The 15,011-nt window shown below is 48.6% G+C and overlaps 2 protein-coding genes and 2 non-coding genes across 6 annotated transcripts in view; all 4 read left to right on the top strand.

Annotated features, from left to right (window-relative positions):
• The window catches only part of ATP5F1B (ATP synthase F1 subunit beta), a 151,397-nt gene extending 141,973 nt beyond the window's left edge, over positions 1-9,424 (top strand). The window contains exons 2-11 of one of the 2 annotated variants that reach the window (XM_078076147.1): positions 3,043-3,190; positions 3,661-3,843; positions 4,078-4,252; positions 5,106-5,227; positions 5,481-5,665; positions 6,181-6,339; positions 6,461-6,583; positions 7,249-7,461; positions 8,393-8,594; positions 9,158-9,424. In XM_078076147.1, the coding sequence (XP_077932273.1) occupies positions 3,064-3,190; positions 3,661-3,843; positions 4,078-4,252; positions 5,106-5,227; positions 5,481-5,665; positions 6,181-6,339; positions 6,461-6,583; positions 7,249-7,461; positions 8,393-8,594; positions 9,158-9,255 (1,587 nt within the window). In that variant the 5' untranslated portion in view covers positions 3,043-3,063 and the 3' untranslated portion in view covers positions 9,256-9,424. Of the gene's footprint in view, positions 1-3,028; positions 3,191-3,660; positions 3,844-4,077; positions 4,253-5,105; positions 5,228-5,480; positions 5,666-6,180; positions 6,340-6,460; positions 6,584-7,248; positions 7,462-8,392; positions 8,595-9,157 lie in introns of those variants that run through there. The other variant, XM_036117064.2, reaches the window with a different exon arrangement.
• On the top strand, positions 3,909-3,984 carry LOC118551410 (small nucleolar RNA SNORD59). Its single transcript, XR_004925050.1, has one exon. It is a non-coding gene; the product is annotated as a small nucleolar RNA SNORD59 (small nucleolar RNA).
• LOC118551406 (small nucleolar RNA SNORD59) lies at positions 5,311-5,382 on the top strand. The gene has a single exon (XR_004925048.1). It is a non-coding gene; the product is annotated as a small nucleolar RNA SNORD59 (small nucleolar RNA).
• Positions 9,425-11,106: 1,682 nt separating the features above from the next.
• BAZ2A (bromodomain adjacent to zinc finger domain 2A) overlaps positions 11,107-15,011 on the top strand; it is a 34,247-nt gene continuing 30,342 nt past the window's right edge. For both annotated transcript variants that reach the window (XM_078076138.1, XM_036116968.2), the window contains exon 1: positions 11,107-11,296. The gene's annotated coding sequence lies outside the window, so the exon portion shown is untranslated. The remainder of the gene's footprint in view (positions 11,297-15,011) is intronic.

Raw genomic sequence — 15,011 nt, 5'->3', positions numbered from 1 at the left:
AATAATTGAGGGAGGCTAGTAAAATATATAGGACCCTAATAACTGGAATGCTGCCCAGCGTAATGGAAAGCACATGGATCATAAATCAAAAATGTGTATCGTGTCTTACGATGCAGCCCATTGAAATTATCTTTGACCCACCTTTGCCATGGAATGAATTCCTAGTTGCCAAACTTTTCAGCCCTTATTATTTTTTTTTAAGATTTTTAGTTATTTGACAGAGACACAGCGAGAGAGGGAACACAAGCAGGGGGAGTGGGAGAGGGAGAAGCAGGCTTCCCGCCAGCAGAGAGCCTGATGTGGGGCTCCATCCCACGACCCTGGGATCATGACCTGAGCCAAAGGCAGATGCTTAGCAAGACTGAGCCACCCAGGTACCCCCAGCCCTTATTTTATAGGATATTTATGTGATTGATGCTGTTGACCACTTTCTCCTTAACATTCTCTTTCCTGTTTTTTGTTTTGTTTTGTTTTGTTTTTTTAAGATTTATTAGAAAGAGAGCTGGGGGAAGGGGGAGAGGGAGAGAAAGAATCTCCAGCAGACTCCCCGCTGAGTGCGGAGCCTGACACGGGGCTTGGTCTCAAGACTGACACCAGGACCTGAGCTGAAATCAAGAGTTGGATGCCCAACCAACTGTGCCACCCAGGTGCCCCTCTTTTTTTTTTTTTTAAGATTTGTTTCATTTTAGGGCGCCTGGGTGGCTCAGATGGTTGGGCGTCTGCCTTCGGCTCAGGTCATGATCTCGGGGTCCTGGGATCGAGTCCCACATCGGGCTCCCTGCTCCTTGGGAGCCTGCTTCTCCCTCTGCCTTTCTCTCTCGCTCTCTCATGAATAAATAAATAAAATCTTTAAAAAAAAAAAAAAGATTTGTTTCATTTTAGAGATAGAGCGAGCTTGAGCAGAGGAGGGAGGGGCAGAGGGAGGAGAGAGAATCCACAAGCAGACTCCCTGGCTGAGCACCGATCCGATGTGGGGCTTGATCCCAGGACCCTGATATCATGCCCTGAGCTGAAATCAAGAGTCGGCTGCTTAACTCAACCACCCAGGTGCCCCTCTCTTTCCTGATTCTTCACATCATGGTCTTTGGCCTTATTCCTCTGCTGCTTCCTTTGTTGTTTCTTTTTTTTTTTTTTTTTAATATTTTATTTATTTATTTGACAGAGAGAGAGACAGCGAGAGGGAACACAAGCAGGGGGAGTGAGAGAGGGAGAGGCAGGCTTCCCGCTGAGCAGAGAGCCCGATGTGGGGCTCGATCCCAGGACCCTGGGATCATGACCCGAGCCGAAGGCAGACGCTTAACGACTGAGCCACCCAGGCGCCCTCCTTTGCTGTTTCATTTTTCTCTATCTGCTCCATACATATTGCTGTTTTCTCAGGTTCTTTCCCTCTAATTATTCGGCAAGATTACCATAGGCACCCCAAACTTAACCTTCTCTTCCTGTTTTCTCCTTTAATTCTTTGATAGCTCTAACATGCCAAATGAAACTTTTTCACAATCATGTAGAAAGATGAGAACCTATGGGAGCTGGTGAGAGAAAGTCTGGGGAGGTAGGGCCATGATGAACTCTATATAGCCATGTTTGTTCTAATAGATTAAGGGTCTCTCCAACCCACCCCCAAATAGCTTTGAATAAAATCAATACTACAGAAAAGGATGCCCTGGTTTTTCTGATTTCCATACTCAAGGAACATTTCCACACACCTACCTCAGCCCACTCTCCACTTCATCCAAAGCCCTGAGATCTGGCTCCTGCTAATCTCTTTACCCCTTCTCTTTTTTTCCTTCACCTCCAACCTTCCTCACCTACAGTTAAACAAAAGGAACATACGGTCACGCCAACGTGCGCTTGGAATAGTCTTCCTACTTTACCCTAGGAATTTCTACTCGGTTTCACAACAGGTATATCCATGTCCTCCACTTTGAGACAATTCCCCTACATCTCTAGGTGATTCAAATTTATCCCCTCCTCCTTTCTGCACCCACTTTACCCTGTACTAATCAGGATCCATCACACTTTACTGCATTGTTTTCTGTCTTTAAAAGGGAGGTCCTGGGGCGCCTGGGTGGCTCAGTTGTTAAGCGTCTGCCTTCAGCTCAGGTCATGATCCCAGGGTCCTGGGATCGAGCCCCGCATCGGGCTCCCTGCTCTGCGGGAAGCCTGCTTCTCCCGCTCCCACTCTCCCTGCCTGTGTTCCCTCTCTCGCTGTGTCTCTCTCTGTCAAATAAATAAAAAAATCTTAAAAATAAAATAAAGATAAAAAAATAAAATAAAAGGGAGGTCCTGAGGCACCTGCGTGGCTCAGTCCGTAGACCATCCGACTCCTGATCTCAGGGTCGTGAGTTCAAGCCCCACACTGGGCGCAGGGACTACTTTAGAAAAAATAATAAAATAAAGGGAGGTCCTAAGTCTTAATTATGTTTTGTTTCCTCAATGCCTAGCACACATCTGTTAAATGACTGGGTTACATTAGTTTCTTACATTGTACGGTTTTAAGTGATATAGATTGTCCGGATTCCTGACATCAGGAACTGCCTGTAAGCTTCCAATTACACTACTGCGAAAGAAAAACCGTGTTTTGAGTCTAGAGAAGGCTCCTGACTTTCCCAAGGTCACCGTCAGTGGTGCTTCCCGACTCCACTACTTCCCTAACCCCCGCCCCTGAGACGGTCACCTAGCTCAGGGTCCTATCTAAGGTGAGAGCCCAAGGACGGCTAAACTCAGCCCGCACGCTTCACAACAGGAACTCCGCCCCTTTCCGAAACGTAATTCCGCCACGGACTCTCTCCAACTGACATCCTTGTTGTCCAATTATGTTTCCGAGGCTCTGAGGGTTGCACCTAACCTGACAATGTCCAATAAAAATAAGGAATTCAGATTGGCACCAGTTTCGACCAATGGTTGAGAAGATCAGAGATTATTAACCTATAGGAGCAGCACTGAGAGTGATATTCAGCAAATTCATCCAATGGACTTGCTTACTGCAGAGTAGGCCTCGCCCCAACGGCGGGGGAGCTGGCGACCCGGACCGCTGCAGCGCTTAGTCTCCACCCGGGCTCCGCCATGTTGGGTCTTGTGGGTCGTGTGGCCGCTACTTCGGCCTCCGGGGCCTTGAGGGGACTCGGCCCTTCAGCGCCGCTACCCCAAGCCCAGGTCTTACTGCGGGCCACTCCGGCAGCGCTCCAGCTTGGTAAGTGCCTTCCTCTGGGAGCTGGGTTCGTTTCTGCCTCCCCATGACCTTGAGCCGGAGGCCGATTGTCACTCGGGCCTAAGGTATTTTTGGTGTTATAAGGACGTCAGGGCCAGCGCCCTGACTTCTAACGGCGGGAGAACAAGAATAGGTCGCCTGTGGGAGCTTTCTTCGATCTAATTGATCTTATTTTGGAAAAGAGGTTCTCTGTGACGGAAAAGTTCGGGCAGGTGCATTGACCTTCCCTTGAATGGGTCACGGAGCTCTCGAATAATGGGGTTTTGTGCATGGGAAGATAGTGCAGGCGCTTTCTCGGTGCCTGCGCGGCGCTCCCTCCGGACTCGTCTTACTTGAAAGCGTGAGGAGGTCGGTTGTGGGCCGAATTTACCAGTTCTTGTGGGTTAAGGCGGGGCTTCCGATGACCATTAATTGCCCTGACCCCATCTTCCAATATCTTTCTTGTCTGTTAGCCAGAGACTATGCCGCCCAAACCTCTCCTTCGCCGAAAGCGGGCACTGCCACCGGGCGCATCGTGGCGGTCATCGGTGCAGTGGTGGATGTCCAGTTTGATGAGGGACTACCACCCATCCTAAATGCCCTGGAAGTGCAAGGCAGGGAGACCAGGCTGGTTTTGGAGGTGGCCCAGCATTTGGGTAAGTAGAGTCTGTTAAGAATAGTAAAGAGCTTGTTTAGTCCAAATATCCCCCAAATCAGTCTTCCTTCTATGATGATTTTATCAAAATGACTTTCGTTCTTCTGAGTGTGCTGAAGCCACGTTTTAGGTACTGAGAAGGAGTCTTGGTTGACTTAACGTCTTTCGTGCTAGCTGAACATTAAACATGAAGCCTACTTTGTCCTTCTGTATAACCCTGCAATGCCTTTAACAGGTGAGAGCACAGTAAGGACTATTGCCATGGATGGTACAGAAGGCTTGGTTAGAGGCCAGAGAGTCCTGGATTCTGGTGCACCAATCAAAATTCCTGTTGGTCCTGAGACGTTGGGCAGAATCATGAACGTCATTGGAGAACCTATTGATGAGAGAGGTCCCATCAAAACCAAACAGTAAGTATCCCTTTTGCTGCATCTACATACAAAGGAACTGCTTTTTCTGCAGGTTTCTTTTCTTTTCTTTTCTTTTCTTTTTAAGATTTTATTTATTTATCTGAGAGAGAGAATGGGAGACAGAGAGCATGAGAGGGGGAGGATCAGAGGGAGAAGCAGACTCCCCGCTGAGCAGGGAGCCTGATGTGGGACTCGATCCCGGGACTCCAGGATCATGACCTGAGCCGAAGGCAGTTGCTTAACCAACTGAGCCACCCAGGCACCCCTTCTTTTCTTTTTTTAAGTAAGCTCTACGCCAGACCTGGCGCTTGAACTCAAAGGTCACGTGCTCTACCGACTGAGCCAGCCAGGGGCCCCTCTTCCGGTTCTGTACTTTTAAGGCAACACCTTCTAGTGTAGCAAAATTTTCCTGCAGAGAATGCTTAAAATGCTGATATATTGTTATCAGAACCACAATCTTTCTGAAGAAAATTAAGGATGCGGAAGTTCTGATTGTAAAAAGAAAAAACTTAAGATTCAAGTTGATTATTTGAGTTTTCATACCAATGATTTAGGTTGTAGGGTTTCCAAAACTGGCAGGTCTTTGTATTACCTATTGATACATGAAGAAGTGCTGTTAGGTTAGGACTTAGTAAAAGGAAAATCTTTGTGACAGTGTAAATTGTTAGGGGTTGGGATTATTGTTTCCTGAGATAATAGAAGTGGAATCCCCTTTATTGTAGAACATTAGGTGAGGTGCCAGATGGCAGTTTGTGTGGAGTGTTGTATAAGATTATGAGTAAAGGGTTAGACTTGAAAATTGAGAGGAATCTTTCAACAAGATGACACTGATCCTTTTTTCCTACCTTTACAGATTTGCACCTATTCATGCTGAGGCCCCTGAGTTCGTAGAGATGAGTGTTGAGCAGGAAATTCTGGTTACTGGTATCAAGGTCGTGGATCTGCTGGCTCCCTATGCCAAGGGTGGCAAAATTGGTAGGTTACTGCTGGTACATATTTTCCAAACCTAATGTGGGAACAAGAATCCTACCGTGTAGTGAGTGGGTACTGAGATCTATCCTTCGCTGATGAGTAGCTTCTGACTTTCGTTCTTCTGAGTTTGCTGAAGCCAGATGCCATTCCTGAGAAGGAAAAAGATAGAAAACCGGGGTAATTTTTTTTTTTCTTTAAGTTTGCTTATTTGGGAACACAGAACTCTTAAATACTGCTTCTTTTCAACCTCTTCCAGGGCTCTTTGGTGGTGCTGGAGTTGGCAAGACGGTACTGATCATGGAGTTGATCAACAATGTTGCCAAAGCCCATGGTGGTTACTCTGTGTTTGCTGGTGTTGGTGAGAGGACCCGTGAAGGCAATGACTTATACCATGAAATGATTGAGTCTGGTGTTATCAACTTGAAAGATGCTACCTCCAAGGTAAGTAATGAGCTGATTTATGTCCACATGGTAGTAGTGCCAGGAAACCATTTTAGTTGACTGCATTACTAGCTGAAGCCATGTGTTATATTTTCATTTCATGTGGGCCTACGAAGGAAATTCCCGTCAGGGTTTTCCCTGCAACTTATAATACAGTAACGCATATTTTCTTTCTTCTTTGACATTACATTACGTTTCCAGACTTTGTTTTCAGTAGATAGTCCCATCTTTGAAAGTTAATTTTGGGACTTGGAGGTAATTCATATGTCTCAACCCTATTTTGTGCCTCTCACTTAGTTTTATTTCCTTCCTATTTCAGGAATCTTGCCTTAAAATTATAAGAAATTGTGTTATTTTGAACCACATTTCTAAAAGGGAAAAGAAATTTGGAAACCAAAATCTTGACGCTTTCTGAGAAAGAGGGTTTTTTGGTAGTTTTCTCTGATTTGGGGACCTTGGGTATATTGCTTCCATATTCTTCTGCCACGTTTTCTGATTGTGTATGATTATTTCAGGTAGCGCTAGTGTACGGTCAAATGAATGAACCACCTGGTGCTCGCGCCCGGGTGGCTCTGACTGGACTGACTGTTGCTGAATACTTCAGAGACCAAGAGGGTCAAGATGTATTGCTCTTTATCGATAACATCTTCCGCTTCACCCAGGCTGGCTCTGAGGTAAGAGAGAAGGCTTGAGAGAACCTGTTTTCATTTGACCTTTCTATGGCATGGTGCAGGTGAGGCTAAAGTTGTAGACCCCTAATACCTTTGTTCTTACTGTCTTTCTCTCTTTTTTAAGGTGTCTGCTTTATTGGGCAGAATCCCTTCTGCTGTGGGCTATCAGCCTACCCTGGCCACTGATATGGGTACCATGCAGGAAAGAATCACCACCACCAAGAAGGGATCTATTACCTCTGTACAGGTAAGAACCATTAAGTGGATTAAGTTCTAATTTGTATAAAGGTATATACAGAGAAGTTACTTAATGTCTCAATGTTTTTGACCAGGTTAATGAGCTCCCTGAAATAATGTGTAAAATTCTATGTGTGCATGTTAGAGACCCTAAAACATTAAGAAATGCTCAAAGTAGTTGAAGGCATACATGTGAATGTAGATCACAAAAGTAGTCGTTTCAAGCCTGCGGAGTCTGGAGCTGCCTGGAAACATGTTAAATACATACATATATATATATTACATATGTACATATACATGTATATATATATACACAGTAAAATTATCTTGAGTGCCTAAATTGTTTTAACTTTCAGTGAACCTAGTGAACCATTGTAGTCATGCAAGGTCTTTTGTTTTTAACTGAAAGTGTGGGTATCACTACAATAGAGTTAAAATGTAGGATGAATAACAAAAGGAATGACAAGAAAATTCTTTTATCACAGCTTGGAGGGACCAGATCATCTATAAGCTCACTCAGCAGGTATTAGGATGGTAAGAAGGCTTTTTTGAGGTGGACTCTTAAATGCTAAGATGGAATGAGATGATGAGGAGAGGTCAGAAAAGGGGGGTGTGTGGCTTAAATGAAATTACTTGGCTTCCTGTTGCTTCTCATGGGTTCTTGACTCACTTTAGGCTATCTATGTGCCTGCTGATGACTTGACTGACCCTGCCCCTGCCACTACCTTTGCCCATTTGGATGCTACCACTGTGCTGTCCCGTGCTATTGCTGAGTTGGGCATCTATCCAGCTGTGGATCCTCTGGATTCCACCTCTCGAATCATGGATCCCAACATTGTCGGAAATGAGCATTATGATGTTGCTCGTGGGGTGCAAAAGATCCTACAGGTGAGTATTGTAGGTGAGATCGGTGGCCATAAAGTCATACAGTGGAGTTTTGGGGACTAATTTAATACCAAATCTTTCCCGGTGACCTGTGTAATTTGCTTTGGAGTAAGGAAAGATGAGATAGCGGGTTTTTTTTTTTCCTTAAGATTTTATTTATTTATTTGAGAGTGCGCACAAGGGGGAGAGGGAGAAGCAGACTCTCCACTGAGCAGGGAGCCTGGCGCCTGGCTCGATTCCAGGACCCTGGGATCATGACCCAAGCCGAAGGCAGATAGATAACCCAACCGACTGAGGCACCCAGGCGCCCCAAGACCAACAGTTTCTTTTTTTTTTTTTAAGATTTTATTTATTTATTAGAGCACAAGCAGGGGGAGCAGCAGAGGGAGAGGGAGAAGCAGGCTCCCCGCCGAGCAGGGAGCCCAATGAGGGGCCCAATCCCAGGACCCCAGGATCATGACCTGAGCCGAAAGCAGACGCTTAACCCACTGAGCCACCCAGGCGCCCCAACCAGCACTTTCTATTAGAGAGTGTGAATGAGGTCTCTTGGGTTTCCAGGTACTTAGATTTGGAATGTAATTTTTTCTAATGGCACCATACAAGAAGTAGGGAGGATAAGACCCTGATCTTAGCTGAGGGCCCTCATGATCCTGACTATGTAACTTTACCACTAACTTGTTTCAGTTACAAAGTGAGGTAAGGTGCTAAAATGCTTTGTACAAAGCTCGGTGTGAATACAAGGTGGTAGTAACCCTTAGGTTTTTGTCCAAATTTAAAAGAAATGTGAATTTTGGGGTGCCTGGCTAACTCAGTAGAGCATCCAACTCTTGATACCAGGGTTGTGAGTTCAAGCCCCACATTAGGCGTGGAGCCTACTTAAATAAAAAAGAAGAAAAGTAATATAAATACTCAGACTTCTCTTGTCTTCTCATAGGACTACAAATCTCTCCAGGACATCATTGCCATCCTGGGTATGGATGAGCTTTCTGAGGAAGACAAGTTGACTGTGTCCCGTGCACGGAAAATACAGCGTTTCTTGTCTCAGCCATTCCAGGTAGCTGAGGTTTTCACAGGTCATATGGGGAAGCTGGTACCTCTGAAGGAGACCATCAAAGGATTCCAGCAGATTTTGGCAGGTGAGATTTTGAGTATAAAGCTGAATGTAAAATGGCAGAGAAGCTGAAATCTCTTGAATGCCCATTGTTCTATATTCCCATTGCAGCAACCGTCAAGCAATATATAAGTATATTGTGCCTAGATACATAGTTTTTAAAATGAGCTATTTTTCATCAGGATTCTTTGGAAATACTCTATTTACTTCTGAGAGTGAAACGTCATTCAGCATTTACTGAGTGTTTTCAGTCTTACCTGCTCTTCTAGTGAATTACAGGTCCTTGTAAGGAAGGCATTATTTTGTTTTTACAAATTAGGGAAAAGTTTAAAATAACTGGTCCTGATCTCCGGCGAAAGTAGAGAGCAAGAATTTGAATCCAGGTTATATGGCCGGGACCATTTGTTCTTAATCCGTACTGTATGATGTCTTGAAAATTAGATTTGTGACGGAAGTTTGTTAAGAAAAGATTTCTTGGATGACAAATTCATCACATTCTGACTGGTGGCCCCAAGTGGTGAAGTATGTATATACTGCAAAAAATGTATCTTTCCACTTCTTACCAGTGGATTTTTTTTTTCCATACAGGTGAATATGACCATCTCCCAGAACAGGCCTTCTATATGGTGGGACCCATTGAAGAAGCTGTGGCAAAAGCTGATAAGCTGGCTGAAGAGCATTCATGAGGAGGTCCTTTTGGCAAACTAAGCACTGGTTGTCTTGCGTGCTGTGCTTCTTGTTGCCCCTAATCCAAAAATCTCGGTTTGCTCTGTAGGCAATATGAGAGCCTTGTTTGAAGACGTTGTCTGTCTGAAGAGTATTTAAGGTTTCCAATAAAATGTACACCCCTCAGAATTGGTCTATTTTTCTTGGTCCTGACAACATGACAAATACTGAATTTTAGAGTGGCCATAAGAAATAGTACAAAGTAGTCCACGTATGTTTCAAATGGGGTCATCAGAAATGAAAAGCCATTGTCTTGATGGACAGCTGTGGGTCTTATGAAGGGTTCCCTGTAGAGGATGATAGGACCTCAATAGTAGAGCCTCAGCTTTGGTCTTTTTATTTGTTGAGACAGATTGATTTTGAATATTCTATATATTATTCCTGCTTGGTTAAAAAGCAATAGGGCTATTTTTAGAAGAGCATATTGGGGAAAAATGGGTCTACAGAGAACTGCTATCCTAAGGCAAAACAAGGGTCAATCAGTGAATTGAATGAACCCAATTTTTAGGAAATTATGCTGCTTCTGAAGGATTAATAACCTGCAAAAATCTAGTCAAAAGGGCCCCCTCTGTCTTACCCTGGGCTAGCTTTTTTTCTCCATGCCCATCTCCCCCACCTTTTTTCAGAAAGTGTTGCTGACTACTGCCTGCTGATTTATATCTTGGGCAAGCCCAGAGTTGTGATTCCTTGAGGTAGTGCATGGTGTAAAAAAACTATGAGGCCTTTCCTGACCTCTGCTAAGATCCTTTAGGAAAGCTGGGGAGATTGAATCTTACAAGGAGAAGCAATTTTCAGGGTTTGTGGGATTGCGCTTCTGAACTAAACGATGGAATTAGAGAATTTCCCCTTCATTTTAGCCACTAAAAGTGCAGGGTTAGAAGGAGTACTCAAAAGTACACCCATTTCAGTGTGAAACAAGAGCCTATTACAGTGCAAAGTCCGTTTTGGTGCCCTATTAAGTGTTCTTTCCTGAGCTAGGGCCCATCTCCTACTGCCCTCTGGTGGTAGGACTGGAGACTGCAAGAACTCTGATCTCACCATTTTGAAATCCGTAAAGGCCATTTGCTGGGATGTGGTTCTTAGCTAATGACTGTTTACAAACCAGCTGGGGCTTTTGTCCTGAGGAGGAGCCTGCATCTGTAGGCTCCACCCCTGAGGCATTCAAGTTGGGTCGAAGCAGGGCGGGGACAAACAGATCCCAATTCAGAGGCCCCTGGGGGCTGGAGGTTGGGGAGGGGCCTTGGGAGAGGTGCCAGGGGTGGAGTAGGGGCCTGTAAGTTTCCTCCCATCTGCCTATGACGTCCTTGGCACTAGTCTCTCCTGTGTCATGATCTGGACAGAAGGTGGAGCCCCTGAGCCGACTGTGCCTGGTCTTTTGCTCCCAGAAAAGCCTGGATTTGGGGAAATGCTGAGTTATGGGGGTGGGGGCATTTCCTCTAGGTCCTGACTCCAGTGGGTAAGAAGCTGGTGCAGAAAGGCCCCAAGATACGGGGTCAGCTCTTTCTGCTTTGTTTTCCCATGTTACCCAGATGCAGACCTGGTAACTGATCCTTAAGGTCGTTTGTATCCCTCCATCCCCTCCCCCACACGTTTACGTGTCTCAGCATTCATCGAGAATCTTCTTCCTCTCACTAGATGCAACTATTTATTTCCTTCCCCCTTTACCACTCTCTTCCACCACGCCTCTGGAGTGTCAACACAGATCTAACCTTCCTCCATATTTCTCCTGGTTCTGCCCTGTCCTCACCTCCTCCTCCCTCTCCACCCAGAGAAAGCCCCGCCCTTCCCTCCTCCCTCCCCACCCCAGTCTGTCACACAGGGACATCACCCTACAGCAGTTCAGGCTGTGGTTCGCAGGAAGCATACATTGGCTTTTTGATTCGTGCTAGTTCCCAGCTCACAGTTTAGGAGGATCTAACACCAGCCTTCACGTGAAGGGGGAACCAAGGACAGTGAGGAGCTGGGTGGTCCCAGCTTTGGAGCCCTGCCAGCTGGACATGGGTAAGTATGAGGACCGGCCCCGGGGAAGGCCTGAAGGATGCCTACCTCCCTCCCTGGCTGACTCAGCAGGGGTGGGGCCTAACCTTTGCTCTTTTGGGGGGTGAAGAAGGGAAAACGGGTCTATAGGGGCACAGGGCTCAGGGGGTGAGTCTGCGGACCAAGGGATCAAGAGCACTGACAAGCTCCGGTTCCCAGGAAGAGCCTGAGACTCTGCACCTTAGGTGGGGGCTTCCCCCCCCCCACCTCACCGTCCCACCCCTCGCCCCAACCCCTTGCTCCTCCCCGTTTAAGCTGCTGAGATTCAAGTAATATTTTACAGTATTCACTGCTAGCCTCCCCCCAAAAAGTAAAACCCACTTTTTGTTGCGTTGGAGGATTTTTAAGGTGCCTCTCCTCCCCTTATTTTCTCCCAGGCCTTTTAAGTCCCTGTCTTCTCTCCTCCCCCACCGCGACCCACCACCAGGTGGGGGCTGCACTGAGCAGCTGCTTCCTGTTGCCCCAGAGGTTGCTGCAAGGCTGGTGGTGGTTGGGGGAAAACTGAAATAAAGCCGATTCTCACGGTCCCACAGCAGTCCCACTAGGGTTGCTACTGGCGGCCCCCCAAGCTCCAGTCACTAACACTGAGTGAGAGGCAGGATTGAGGTTGAAAGGCCTAGGAGGTCTTCGCCCTCGTGGCTTCCTGATTCCAGAGGCTTTTAAACTTGAGTAGTGCTGGGGGAAGGAGGCTGTGCCTTTCCACAGCTGTATGGAATGGGGCCTTGTGGAGCTGAAAACCAGGGAACCTGTTCACCTAGCAGGGTCGCTGTGCGTTACCCCCAGCAGCCGCGGCCTTCCTCCGGCACCCCCACTCCTTGGCGTCCTTGGGACTCTCTTTGTGAGGAGATCTTTGCCGGAGTCCCGAGAGCACGGGCGGAGCTCTCTCCCAAGTCCTCCAGTTCGGACCCACCACCCTCCCCCACTTCACCAGAGAAGTTTGTCGTCTTCCTGGGATCTCTTCCTCCATCTGGGATCCTTCCTGGTTCTGGCCCCTAGGAGACGCCACCCGCTTCCCCCTCCCCCAGCGGATTCTTCGCGACCGCCTTACCCAAGCACTTGTTCCTACCCCAGTAGTTCCTGCCCCTTTAAGTGCTACCCCCCCACCCCCTCCAACACTCCGCCGGCGGCCCAGGGCTGGGGGAGGAGGCGCCGCCGCCACCCGGCTCGGGCCACCTGCGCCGCTGCCGCCGCCCGCGGCCCGGCCCTGCTCCAGGTGAGGCCCGGCACCCCCGCCCCGGACCAGAGTCCCCGGGCAGGGCCGCTCCTGTGGTCCCCTGCCCCGGGGATCCCCGCTGCCCGAGACTCAGGATCTGACTCTCCCCCTGCGGGAGCTGCCCTTCCTCTCTCCCCCGCACTATCTAGTCGCCCATTTCTCCCCTGTCCTCTGCGACCGGAATCCGGAGGCTTCTCACTCCTCTCCGCCAACCTCTCCCGAGTACCCCTCCTATTCTAGACCCAGGATCTCCCCCTCCCCCACGCCTTCCTCGCCAGAAAAATCTCCCGCGGTCTGGGTTTCGCCTCCTCCCCTCTGGATCCAGAGCTTTCCCACGCCATCCTAACCTCCAATGGGAGGGGGAATAACCGCCACCCCAACTCCTCTCCCTTCCCCGTAGTAAGTGGGGGTTGGAGGTTTAGCATAGCCTATAGACACTTTCGGGCCTTGCTCTGCTTAGACCTTCAAGTTCAACTAAGCCCCCATCTAAAGCTTCTCTGTAGCTCTCACGCCACCCCACCTCTCCTGGAGTTTGGGGGTCGGACCTCAGCACCCGCCGAGCAGCCCTGGTGGGAAAGTCCCTCTTCTCGGACCTGGGGTGGGCCGGTCCAGCTTAGGAACACTCCTACTCCAGAGTCAGGGAATGGAGGGGGAGGGGGGCACACCCAGAATCTTGTGATTCTGGGCTTAAGGGTCTGTTGGGAGATAGTGGGTGAGGGGCTGGAACTCAGCCTCTAAAGGTGTTAGGGTGCTGGGAGAAGAGAGGGAATCTTAACCTTCTCTGCTCAAATGCAAAGGGAGTCCCCACTCCTGAGGGCTTTCTCCGCCCGCGTCTAAGACTACCATGGAGAAGCTCATTGGGGAGTTTGAAACCGGTCTGTGGGTGAATGTGAGGGGGCACATACCAACTTGGAGAGAAGAGGATGAGGGTTTATGGTCCTTTTGATGTGTTATAGGAGAATCTAGCCTCCCCAAAATATGGAGGGGGAGGAGACTATTTTGCAGGAACCTGGAGAGGGAAGGGAGCAAGTTCGAATGGTTAGGGGGTTGAGGGATATCTCCCTTCTAGACCCTATTAACACTATAAACCATTCAGCCAGGGAGGGCAGGGAAAATCTTTAATAATGACCTCACCTCTACTGGGGAATTCCCCCTCCCTCCAAGTCCAGCTGTGCCCCTAGAAAAGTGCCCCTTTTCTTCTCGTGCTTTCATCCTTCCCCCTCTCGATCCTCCACTCCAGAATGAGGGGACAGGGTGTCTGGATTTGTTTCAGACTCTGAGTCATGTTCCATGGCCTGGAAGAGAGCTGGGTGGAGGAGAGGGGTGGTCGGCTGTGGTGTTGGGGTTGAATTCCAGGAGTATCTGGAGGGGGAGAGGGAGGGAGAGTGGGAGGTAAAGGGATGCAAACGAATCCCCTTCTTTCTCCCTTTCTCTTTCTTCCCCCTCCCAGCCCCAGCCATCTGGCTTCAGAGTGGAGCCAGGCACTGTGGCAGCTGACCCCAGAGTCAGGATGGTGCAGCAGAAACACAGGGAGGGTGAGAAAGGGGGAGCAGGTGCTAATTTCTCCCTTCTCATTTTCTTCATTATCCGCCCACTGGCCTGGCTTGAGAGGTTCAGAGTATTCCCTAGATATCCTTCTCACAAGTGGCTGAAAAGATGACCATTTGCCCCTTCTTCCCCTTTCTAGTAGCTTCCTAAAGGGCGATGGGGTGGGTGATTGGCCACATCTGATGGGACTGAGGAATGTTTGGGGACATATGGGGTCAGTCTGCCCTCTGTCGTCTGGATGGGGGGAGAAGCACAGCTGCTGCCTGGGGTGGCTTCTGACTAGAAGTAAATACCCAGCTGTTGGGCATATTGACACCCTACCCTCATCCTTGCTCAAAGAACAAGGAAGATCTCTGGTTAGATGGGATGAGGAGGGGGTCTCCTTCAGGGAGAAAGGTAATTGAAGTCTTTCTGCACCAGATGGGAAGAACGGATCCTGCCCCACTTTCATTTCTAATCCCAGGTGGCCCAGGTGGCCCTCCTATCCAACACCCCTCTTCCCTACCGCTCCTGGCTGGGATAGTCCTAGAGGTTGCCCTGGAGACTAGGCCTTGGGCTCGGAAGGGGTGGGGGCAGTCAGTGGGGCACAGGAGTAACCGGCTCTTCCGGAGCGTAGTGGAGCCAGCGGGTGGGTGTGTGTGGGTGTGTGGTGGTGGGGGAAGGGGCGTGGCTACACCCGTCTGACGGGCGCAGGCTCCTCCCCTGCCTCCCGTCTCTGACTGGCCAGCTTTACGATTGGGGGCGGGAGGGAGGAAGATTATCCCTCATCTGCCCTGGAAAAGGGAAGAGAAAAAAGAGATACTAGCTCTCTTCCCTGGCCCTTTAGGAAGCCACTTTCAATCCCTGAGCTCTCTTCATCTGCCTTTATTATTTTTTATTTTGGAGAAGGTGGGGAATTCCTTAGCTGAAGTTTGCTCG

This window comes from Halichoerus grypus, chromosome 6 (assembly GCF_964656455.1).
Source record: "Halichoerus grypus chromosome 6, mHalGry1.hap1.1, whole genome shotgun sequence".
NCBI lineage: Eukaryota > Metazoa > Chordata > Mammalia > Carnivora > Phocidae > Halichoerus > Halichoerus grypus.
The sequence above is the reverse complement of the archived record's forward strand: the minus strand, read 5'-3'. Positions and strand labels throughout refer to the sequence as shown.